Source organism: Carassius gibelio, chromosome B1 (assembly GCF_023724105.1).
Source record: "Carassius gibelio isolate Cgi1373 ecotype wild population from Czech Republic chromosome B1, carGib1.2-hapl.c, whole genome shotgun sequence".
NCBI lineage: Eukaryota > Metazoa > Chordata > Actinopteri > Cypriniformes > Cyprinidae > Carassius > Carassius gibelio.
The window spans coordinates 12,602,956-12,614,800 of NC_068396.1; the positions used below are offsets into that span (position 1 = coordinate 12,602,956).

Genomic DNA, 11,845 nt, shown 5'->3' on the forward strand with positions numbered 1-11,845 from the left:
TAAAAAGAAAAGTTTTTTTTTAGTTGTTTAAATACCCTACATTAGGGTAAAGTATGTACCTGTGTGTTTGTGTAGCATCCGGCGCTGGATGAACCAGTGGCAGAGGCTCTTTGCATTGTGGCAGATACAGACCGGCTGAGTGTGCAGGTGGTGACGAGTCAAAGGCGTGTGTGTGAGGGTGGGCAGCTGGGCAGAGACGTGATGGTGTCCAACCTTGTACACACACTCATCACATCAGTTCTGCAGCTGTATGCACTCAACATTGCATCTGACTTTGTAAGTCCCCTTAGCAGACGCATTAAAGCACATTTACAGTGTAGTGTAAAGTTTTCTACACTCAAAATTTGGGATCAATAAGAGAAATTTAATTGTGGTCTGTTAGAGAAATGATTTCAATTTCAATATTTGACAATATTACTGCTTTTTTTTTTTTACTGTAAAAGCATAAGATTTTTTTTTCATTAACCTTCTTACTGAGCTGTAGTGCAAATTCTGAATTATTATTTTTTTTTTTATGTGTATGCAAACATCTCAGTGTGTGATGCATCTGGAAGACCGGCTACAGGAGTTGTATTTTAAAAGTCGATCCTTGGCAGAATATCTAATAGGACAAACCAGGGTCCATGTAAAAGAACTGGGGCTGGCACTGGGGTAAGAGCACACTTACCTAATTCTTGCCTTCTGATTCTACCTGAAGCAACCATATGAATGTATTTTTGCTTTATAATATGAGTTTGCAAATCATTCTGATGGTGCACGGACTTAAAATAAGGTGAATGGGTGCTTTTTCATTCTTATACTAAGTTTGGTGAGTTTTGATGCCAGTTTGAGTGAGCGAAATTACATGAAAATGGTGAAGTGCTTTACGGCTGTAATTATAACAGTCCATTTCTGCCACATAACAAAAATAAATAAATAAAAAGGTATTTGCAACATAACTCATTTTTTTCCCCTTGCAATTCCAAGTTTACATCTCACAAGATTTTATATCTCTATTTTTTTTTTTCTCTGAATGCTCTTATATCTCATTATTATTAGTTTTTTTTTTTATGTTTACACCTTGCAGTTATGATTTTTTTTCTACTCAGAATTCTGAATTTACATCTCTCAATTCTGAGTTTTTATCCTCTAAATTCAAAGTTTACATCTTAAATTTGTTTTGGTTTTTGTTCCCACCTTCTGATAAAAAAAAAAAAAAACTTTTATCTCACTACTCTGACATATTTGCTCACAACTGTGGGTTTATATCTCTCATTTCTGAGAAAAAATAAGTCAGAACTGTGAAAGAAACGCAGAATAGGCAGGGAAAAGTCACATTGACCTTTTTTTTTTCTTCACTCATTTAACTGTGGAGTTCTAAAAATACTCAAAACATCATACACTTGCTATAACAACAAACATCATGCATTGTGGTCTTTTTAATGCAGAAAGTGTGAGAATAAAAATGCATAATTGTAAAATGTATGAAATTGTTTTTCAGAATTGAGTCCAGTGACATTCCGTTACTTGCAGCGGTGGCCAGCACACACTCTCCCTATGTGGCCCAGATCCTTCTTTAAATAGACCAAGTAAGATTTATTTCAATTTAAGGACCAATCAGAATGTGTTCCTGTTCTGCATGGACCAGCAAGGATCTGATCATTATCAGATGACCACACCAATCACGATGCACTGTGCTCGACAACCATTCAGAGCCTACACCCAGCCTTAATATGCTAATCAGAATGCCTCTTTGTCCAGCTGACAGTCTTTTCTTGTACGTATATGTCTGCATCTAACTGTCTATAGACTGCGTCATGCACCAAATTTAGGACACTTGTTAACGCTCTACTTATGTTACAGTATCTCATGTCTTTTCAGGTCTTATTAGAAAGGGAAGGCTAGAGAAAACACATGATATTGATAAAACATATAAAACATCAATATGAGCAAGAATATGGAGAAGAATTTGAATAATCTCTCAGCACTATATCTGAATGCACAGTAGTGTAGTTCATTAAGAATGAGAGCATATCTATAAAATGTAGAGCCTCTCTGTGAAGCACATAAGTTTACATCAGGAGCCATCTTTTATAGCTGGCTGATCTCGGAAGAAATAGTTTCCCCAAACATAAAAATTCTGCCATATTTAGTTATCCTCAAGTCGTTCCAAATTTGTAGGACTGACTTTGTGCTATTTGGCTACTCTTTATTTGTTTATTTATTTATTTATTTGTCTAATAAAAGTACAAGGTAAAATGACATAAAAAAGCATAAATCTTTACTTGTGATCCGTACAATTATTATTTTCTATGTTTTCTGAGGTGAAGAATTTTTTTTTTTTGGAGCTTGATAGAACAGCATGATAATCTTTATATTATATATAAATAACATGAGAGTAAATTTAAAGTCAAATAATTTTCATTTTTGGGTGAACTGTCCCTTTAAAGTCTTGAATTACAAACGATTGGCTCTAGCACATAGCTCTGAAACCATATTAAAGGATATTTTACATTTATACCAGAATTTTTATTTTTTTTAAAAGCATCAAATTTGTCAGTGTACGTTACAATAGCTGTTACCCCAATTTGATCAAATCAATCAGTTTATCTTAGTTTTCAACCCCTTGTAATCTTACATTTATTTTAGTCTGCAATTAATTCTCCAGAAAACTGCTTTATAGATATTATTTCTAAATATGTTTGTTTTGGTACGAGTGTGTGTGCTTCAATCTCAGAAAAATGAGAGAATGTTTACTTTATGGAAGGAGATGTAAACTGGGTGTGGTATTAAACTGTTACTCTTAATTACTGGTCAGTCCAAAGATTGTGGATTACAGTATTAATCTGGTGCTACTCTTGTGTCAAAGGCTTACTAAAGCACATGCACACTTTCTTGAGAATGCTTTATATTTCTTTCAGGGGTGTTTTGCTCTGAAAGACAAATGTCATATAACAGAACCCCAAGTTTGTGACACTAGAAATTAAAATGCTTTTTTTTGTGTGTGTTTGTGTTTATTGTTCCACTTTAAAGACTTGGGAAAAGATGATTATTTTTGATATCTGAACAGAATATTCTACCTCAAGTAAAAGATATGAAAGTGGTCTGTTCTGAATTTATGGGATTGATCAGTCAGTATTACATTAAGAATGCAGTGTGCTGATATCTTCAATGATTATACACTTAAAGGCTGCATTTCAGATCGAAACAAACATCTTTTACATTTGTAAACGTCTCTAGTGTATTTCTGTACTGAAAGTAAATGTAAAATTGTCTTGCTTTTTTATATTTTTTTGTTGAGGTTGAACTTTGAACGCTAAGGTTTTGCCACTTTTAGTAGTCTCTTTTGAGGCTAACCAATGTAATCTTATTTTCCTTTCATTCTGTTCTGTGCATGGTGTTTACACACAAGCTTGAATGCGGTTGGGTATTATGTCTATGACAATAGGATGTTGCTAAGAACTGAACTAGTGATGAATAAATTTTTAAGAATTTGACAATTTTGTATTTATGTATCTTCATTTGCATTGTCCTGGTTGATATTAAGTTATGAAATGACAGCACCCTTATATAGTGTTTAAAAAAAATAATCTGTTCGCCAACAATTTTTAAATAGTGAAAAATTGTTCTTGTTCACTTCTGTGCACTAATCATATTTTGTTACAGAGGTTTTGAACTTCACTACTGTACTTAAATAGTTTCTGGAAACTTCTACATGAGTATAAAAGTTGACTTGACTAAATGTTAAAGAGAAAATTGATACTTCAAGATATTTCTCCTTTGAATCTGTATATATATATTTTTTTGTGGGCATTAAATAAAGTTTTAAGATTGTTACACCCAACCCCTAAAACAAGGAAGTGCAAGTTATATTAATATTAGTTTATATATTTTTTTTGTTTCAGAAATATAGAAATATTTGGATAAAAGTGGGTGGTTTGTCCATGTAATGTAAGTTAACACCAAATAAATAAAAGAGAGAGAGAGCTCTTTTGTGTTCTACAGCAGACAGACAGTCACATCGCGTGATTCATAACTCTCCAGTCCAGTAGGAGGCGGAATGGGATTCGTGTTCACATTCGCGCCTGGGCAGCTGATGACCCTCTCTATTGTACTGTGTGTGTGTCGGACTCTTAAGGCCAATGCCTGACTGTCATGGACAGATTTTGCATGAATTTCTGGATGCTATCAGAGGACAAACCCGGGCTCTCTGGAGACGACTGAGAGACGATTGAGAAAAAGTAGGTGTGTTTGAGGACTATGTGAAATAACCGAGCTAACAGCTAATGTTAACAGTAGCTAACAACAAATCTACTTCCTTAATTTATTGCTTATTTTATCAACGAGCTGATATCAATTTACTCTCAAATACACACATATTTCGTTTTTCTGTATTTATTGTAAGGCCATACAGAGTAGGTTATTATGACACCCATACAAGCTTGACATACAAGTCGTTCTTTGTCTTATTTGCAGTAAAAGCGGATTCATGGCGTTAACTAATGCTTTGTGTTTAACAGATATATTTGCGTCCGACTATATTTCTGAAGCAAATGTTTCTCTCAGGTTTAGTTTAACCAAACCTGCTACTGATGGTCAAAGATGTGTAGAAGATAACTACTTCACCATGGTAACCATTGCTTCCGCTCTACATTTATTGTTACCACCACTGTTATAAAACAGAAAAGAAACAAAATACCAGACATGGTATGAAATCTTACGTTGTTTATTAATGAGATAATAAGGTAGTCCCATTATAATGTATTGTTTTAACGTTACTGTAGACCGTACACGTGATGTTTTGCTGAAAACGATTAGCATGAAAATGTTTTTAAGGACCATTAAAAGTAAATAAATCCTTGACTAAAATGTATATTTTAATAAAAAACGCATAACCATATATTATTCGATAAAATTCTACCAGTACTGAATTTAATCTATTAATAAACGGCAGAGTGATAAAGTTTTTGGATCTGATGAAGATTATATAGTGAATAAAGGGTCATATTTCGTTAGGGAACACCAATATAAAATGCGGTTATTCTACAATTAATTGTACGACAAATTATACACAGCCGGAAAATACTATAAATTGATAAACGTGATGACGTTTAATGTCTCTGACAGCATCTGTAGTCTCTGTAGTATTAAATAGTTCCTCTTGTAATGTATCTTTTATTCATTAGTTTTCAGGTCATGGATTTCCCGGGGCATTTTGAGCAGATCTTCCAGCAGTTGAACTACCAGCGTCTGCATGGACAGCTGTGCGACTGCGTGATCATGGTTGGTAGTCGTCATTTCAAGGCTCACCGTGCCGTCCTGTCTGCCTGCAGTACACATTTCCGAGCCCTGTTTACTGCTGCTGAGGGAGACGCCAGTACGAGGATGATCCACCTGGACTCAGAAGTGGTGACCGCTGAAGCGTTTGCTGCACTCATGGACATGATGTACACGTCCACGCTGATGCTAGGAGAGAGTAACGTGATGGATGTCTTGCTGGCCGCTTCTCATCTGCATCTGAACGCTGTGGTGAAAGCCTGTAAGCACTACCTTACCACTCGTACTCTACCCATGTCTCCTCCGGCAGACCGTAGTGGTCAGCATCACGCCGAGCAGCAACAAGCAGCAGTGGCTGCGAACTCTCATCTCCAGCGTTCATTTCTGCTTCAACAGCTCGGCCTGAGCCTGGTCAGTTCTGCCCTGAGTGGCGCTGAAGACGGGGGAACAGGGAACGGGAGGAGAACGGGTTCAGCGTGCGGTAGCGGGTTGGTGGATCAGCACGGTTCTCATCCGGGACGCCGTTTCCTGAAGCGCAAACAGCCCTTGTCCCTGATCGCTTCGGAACGGGGGAGGCCACGGCTCTCCACGCAGGTGGAGGGGATTGTGGGGGAATCGGGGGGGCGAGAGGGTGGAGAGGAGCTTCTGTCTCCAGATTCCCATAGTAAAATGGTGGATGAGGTCGTCGCTGGGGTCATTCCAGGGGATGATGGAGGTTTACTAGAACGAGATGGGTACCGCAGGGGACTGACCCATGAAGACATGCAGCTTCCCAGTCAGTCGGATGGAGGAAGGGGACCAGGACCGGAAAAAACATTGCTGCTGTCATGCAAAGAGGAGTACCCAGATGCGAGCCGTCACCATACTGAGGGGATGAAGATAAAGAACGGAGGTGAGGAAGAAGAGGAGGAGCAGCAGCAGCACATGCAGGTCGTGGTGAAGAGTGAGCCAATGAGTTCACCCGAGGCTGCTGATGAGACTAGCGATGTTACGTCTCAGGCAGAAGGGAGTGACCAGGTAATTGTTTTTGATTTTGTATTTTGTTACTGTTTTGTTACCTAACACTAACTGATTTTGAGTGTTTCACCAGATTGTCTCAGGTAAGTATTTTGCTCTTTGAAAACAAACTGCGTGCCTTTCCAATCTAGAAAATTAGTAGTCAATTTCAATCCATTTCCAAGAGCCAGTGCTGTCATGATGTCAAGCTAAGATCTAGTTTTATATATTATTATTTTCCATTTTTTATATAAATTGTTCCTGAAAACAGTACACCACCACCGTTTAAAAGTTTGAGGTAGGTCGGATTTTTCTTCTTGATAGAAATTAATATGCAGGAAGGATGCATCAAATTGATCAAAAGTCAAAATAAAGAGCTTAACACTGTTACACAAAATATATATATAAATGCTGTTCTTTAGAATTTTCTGTTTAACAAAAAATCCTAATTTCGACACTGATAAAAATTGTTCTTGAGCACCAAATCAACATACAGAGTGAATTTACATTTATCAGAATAAAAAGAAAGTTTATAATAGAAAAATTATGTAATGATATTTCAAAATATGTCTATTTGTGAATATTTGTGATCAAAATGCAGCATAAGAGAGCTCTTTTAAAAACAGCCTAAACAAAAGCACAATTGTTGTTTTATTTTACTTCTGGATTAAAATTTGTTGCCATTCTTAAGCAAATTGCCTATGTAGAAAATAGTTGCCTGGTCGGCGACAATAGCCTTGTGGGGAGTGCTGGCCTCCTGATTTTGTGATTTCGAATTCTGATTGAGGACCTTTCCTGGTGCCGCCCCATATATCTCTCCCACTACACTTCCTCTCTTATCTACACTGTCCTAAAGGCAAAAAAGAAAACAGTTACCTGGGGTGTTACCAAGATGTCCAACAACTGACTTGTATTAAAGGGACTGTAAATAATTAGTATGATGTTTCCACAGGTGGAGCCAGTTGGAGAAAAGCTGGAATTGAGTCCTGAGGGCAGTGAGCGCAGCTACTCCGACCCCCAGCCTAGCTCTGGGCTGCTGATTAAAGGAAACAAGGGGTTAGGAGCAGCAGAAGACCGAGGAAGAGGAGAGGAGCTCTCCTGCAGTGATGCTCTAGAGTCCTCCTCTGGACTGCACATCTCCAGTTTCCTCAGCGCGAAGGCCTTTGCTGGCAGAGGGACATCATCTAACCGTGCCAACAGTGTTGACAATGTTCCCAACACTACAACCGGAGAGTTTCAAGCAGACCACGATTCCTCTCGCTTCTTCCTCCCAGCCGATTCCATCAACACTTCATCTTCCTCTCTGCAGCTCCTTCCAGGCGAAGCACAGGTCTGCTCTGACCTGCAGCCTGAGTCCCTTCTTCTGCGGCCACTGCATGATGGGATGGCATCATCCTCTTCATTAGCAGCGTCCCGTGGTGGATCGGTGGACCAGCTTGCACTAGAGTTCCAGCGAAACATTTTGGGATTGCAGACCTTCCCTCGTTCATCCAGGGGTGGAGCAGGCGGGTGCCAAGCATACCGGCGCATTGCTCCCAAAGTTCCACCAGGAGGTGCTACAACACTTACAGACAGCCCTCAGCAGCTTGATGCTGCCTCCTCATCCTCTTCCTCCTCAGTGCTTCTTAACGGGGTGAACTTAATGGACAGTTCTGTTACCGTAGGTCAAAATGTTGGCAGCTCCAACTTGAACCCGCTACCCCAGTTGACAAGAGCCTCTGCAGATGTTCTGTCAAAATGTAAGAAGGCACTGTCCGAGCACAACGTTCTAGTGGTTGAAGGCGCCAGGAAGTATGCCTGCAAGATCTGCTGTAAGACGTTCCTCACTCTGACGGACTGCAAGAAACACATCCGAGTTCATACGGGAGAGCGCCCATACGCCTGTCTGAAATGCGGCAAGCGCTTTAGTCAGTCCAGTCACTTGTACAAGCACTCGAAAACAACCTGCTTACGATGGCAGAGCAGTGATATGTCTAACACCCTGCTCTAATTCAACCGCAGGCGCTCCAAAAGCACCATACAAGGAGTGAGCAGATCTGTACACTGTAATCTCACATCCACCATTATAGTAGGTATAGGAACGTTTTTTTAGGTCTTTCATGGCTGTAGTATGTTGTTAACATGCTTCCAGTTAACATGCCGTCCAGAGATAGTTCACACTGAAATGTTCCAAACCTGTGACCTAGAAAAAAAATGAACAAATTATTTTGCGTTCCTGCAGAAGATGAAAGTCATACAGGTTTGGAACATGAGGGTGAGGAAGTGATAACAGAATTTTCATTTTTGGGTGGACTGTTTCTTTAAGTTTCACTGTGAAATGTTTTCAAAAGAACTGAAATCAGACAGAACCTTAGAAGACCAGTCCTGTGTCCTGATGATTGAAGCTTGCTGTGGACGTCAGAATTGTATTGTCAGCTGTGTACTGTTGATGTATTTTAGCTTCTGAAGTTGTCTGTATATTCTGAACTGAAGCATCAAAAGGAGATTCATCAGTTTTAATTTAGGTGCACCTTTAGGCCAGTGGATCTCGACCATGGGCCCCACTAGTTGGCCTCGGCAAACATCCAGGAGAATCCCAATAAGTCTTAAAATGATTTCAATTTAGATATATTAACTTAATCTTAATTCAAATTTTAAACATTTAAAGAATCACAACATTGAACTGACATCATATTTTTGATGATAGAAGTGCATATCAACTTTGAATATTGTCTTAAGCTTAAGTGGGGTCCTGGAGTCAAAAAGGTTGAGAAGCACTGCTTTAAGTTCCAGTGGTTTAAGTTACAAAACTATGTGAGCTGCCTGCCTGACTGTTTACAGTTCATATAGGCAGCCACTAAGGCAGCAAACTCAGAACTCAAATGAAACCTCACATTGGAACATCTGGAAAGAACATGGGCAGCTGTACTTTTATGTTTCCCCAAGAAATTTGCCTTAATTTTTTATTTGTTTTTGGCAAACTTATATATTAGTGGTTTTGCCTTTGCTAACACAAAGTTTCTCAGGTGAACTGATGAAGTTTTTAGGGCGAACACAAAACTCAAAAGCTTTGAAATCTAATTGGTCCTCCCATCTCATTTTATCCCATTTAGGGGTACTGTATAACTTAGTCTCGCGTAGCCAGACCTTCTGACTTTAGCCAGCGGTCCGTGGGAGTGACGTCTGAGGCTGAGACTATGTATAACTTAGTTAATTGCAAAGGAGTTTGACTCAAAAGTCAATTTCAAGCCTACAGTCAGCTATTCTGGGCTAGTGCTATATACTTTCTAAGTGCTAAAAACTTTCCACACAACATATTTCAAATCGGCAACCGAGTCTGACATTAGCTGTCTGATAAATGTTTTTGTCATACTCAAAAAACTTATATTTCTGATTGTCTCTATGGCAGCTGGAGATTTTATTCAGAAGGTGGGAATTATTCCACCATATTTTGCATTGCACTTTCTCCCATTTATAGTAATGAGTGCACCTTCTTGGTTCATCTCAAGTATGGGTGGAAAACTCAGTTCCTGGATGGCCACTGCCCTGCAGAGTTTTTCTAGTTTTTCTAGTATTACATTCATTGTGTGGGATACATGTGATGCTGCTTTCGAGAAATGTCCTTAACGGTTCAGTCTTCACATCAAGATAATTCTGTCTAGGGCAGGCTGTCAGCTTACTAGGTTTTGTAACACCGCAAATATGTAAAAGAATAACCTTGCACAGTCACTACCGTTACACTTTTACTGTTACAAGGTCAAATAAATAGATTTCTATTAGAAGACAAATCTTTTGACCACATGTGGAAATATGAGCAGAATTGACCTTGTTGCATATATTTCCCTAAACTAACAAATACTTTGTTTCTTGACTGTCGATTAACACAAAATGATTCTTGTTTTCTATGAACAGTAATCATTATGTTGTATTCTTAAAAATATGAATGCGTTAAGGCATGAAATATGTCCCCTTTGCACAGAAGAGGTAATTGTTAGGAACATTTTTTACTAAAGCACTGTGTATTTGTGCCTGTTTCTGTTGTATTCGAATTTCTTACACTTTATTGACAAATGCAGACAGAAATCATGCACCGAGCACTCCATAAATGACCATTTAACCTGAAATCCTCAGACCATTGAAATTGATATCAGCACTGAGAGAACGTTAGACTACAGTGTTTATAGGTACACATTTTCCATTTAAACTAAGATACTAAAGAACCTGCATACTGATTAAATTCATGTTGACGAATTTTAATGGAAACTATCGGTGATGAAGTGGTCACTTTAAAAAAAAAAAAGACTGTTACATTCATGTGTCTCTTTGGACCTTCCAGTGCACAGAGAGAAAACCATTATGTAAAAATTGCACCTTCAGTCTTTAAGGCTTTAATGTTTTACGGTTTGTGGAGTAACAAATACTAAACAAATAGAACATGCTGTAAACTAAACTAGATGTTCAGTCATTGTATTAGTGGTTGTTAATGGATACTTTTAGGGGAAATATAAGAGTCTTGTCCTAGTAGTTTGTGAGAAGTCTTGTCTTTCTGTGATGTGTTTGATGTTGTACTGAGAGGAGTCCTTAAATACTCGTAAGTATAATCCTTAAGATTTAGAAGCTGCTTCATTAAACACATTCCAACCTGTAAATGAGCTGTTACTGCAGAACTTAGCATTTTATTCATGCCATCTTTTATTTAACCGTAGTAATGTTTTTTTTTTCCCTTTGTGGTAAATATTGCATCTGTTTGATCTGATGGACTCAAAGATTCGAAATATGAAACATCATCACCTAACACCTCTTTAAATACTAAATAAGACTAAATTTAAAATAAAATGGAGACATTTCAGTATAAATTATTGTCCTTTGTTAATATTTTTTTTCCTTCTAATTATTCATTAAGAATGTATGATTACATGCCTGTGCCTGAGTGTTTCAACATTCCTAGTATAATCGACTAAATTTACTGGGGATGTCCAAAGTCCAAAACGTGTTTGAATTTATACATTAATTGTCAAGCAACAGTTGACCTTAAATGTGTGTACATATCATGTGTTAAATGTAACTAATCATACAGGACTTTTTCTTTAAATGACCTGAATCACAGTGGAAGTGAAACAACTGCCTTATGTGATTTGTTATTATTAGTATTATGAATCTTAGATCTAGAAATGCCAAAAGTGAAGGAATTATTGTGAGTCTATGTAATGGCTGTTAACTGCACATTGTTAGAGCACTCCTTTGTTTTTCTACTGGTTTAAAAAAAAAAAAGAATTAAGTGAATAAAATCATGAAGAATGCTATACATTCAGTCTGTCTTTTCATTAAATGTGTCTTTTTTTGAAAACAGATGACTCAGAAGTTCTAAACTGGCGACGTATTTAAGCACAGAAAGACTTGCAGGGATATTGCTGGTCTTAGCTGAGTTTGCTCTTTGTAGATCATTGATCTCAGAATGTGAACCTTGCCTGTGTGCTCACAAACACTGGGCTTTTGATGTTAGAGAACAAACGGGAGTTCAACATTGTTGTTGTTTTTTATTTATTTAAAGAAATAGTTCATCTAAAAAAATAAAAAAAAATAAAAATCTTTACTATAAACAACGCATATGTTT

General features: G+C 37.8%; 2 protein-coding genes across 6 annotated transcripts in view; both read left to right on the forward strand.

Annotated features, from left to right (window-relative positions):
* LOC127948916 (folliculin-interacting protein 2) overlaps positions 1 to 3,479 on the forward strand; it is a 34,155-nt gene extending 30,676 nt beyond the window's left edge. For all 4 annotated transcript variants that reach the window (XM_052545760.1, XM_052545762.1, XM_052545761.1 and 1 more), the window contains 3 exons: positions 76 to 276; positions 536 to 651; positions 1,481 to 3,479. In XM_052545760.1, coding sequence (XP_052401720.1) covers positions 76 to 276; positions 536 to 651; positions 1,481 to 1,559 — 396 coding nt within the window. In that variant the 3' untranslated portion in view covers positions 1,560 to 3,479. The remainder of the gene's footprint in view (positions 1 to 75; positions 277 to 535; positions 652 to 1,480) is intronic.
* A 565-nt stretch (positions 3,480 to 4,044) lies between these two features.
* Positions 4,045 to 11,534, forward strand: LOC127948759 (zinc finger and BTB domain-containing protein 5). Of its 2 annotated transcripts, none has more exons than XM_052545443.1 (3): positions 4,045 to 4,224; positions 5,166 to 6,273; positions 7,205 to 11,534. In XM_052545443.1, the coding sequence occupies exons 2-3, from the start codon at positions 5,176 to 5,178 to the stop codon at positions 8,240 to 8,242; spliced, it is 2,136 nt and encodes a 711-aa protein (XP_052401403.1). In that variant the 5' UTR covers positions 4,045 to 4,224; positions 5,166 to 5,175; the 3' UTR covers positions 8,243 to 11,534. The 2 variants fall into 2 exon arrangements, with proteins under 2 accessions (XP_052401403.1, XP_052401402.1); XM_052545442.1 differs by having other exon boundaries at positions 4,046 to 4,220.
* Positions 11,535 to 11,845: the final 311 nt, after the last annotated feature.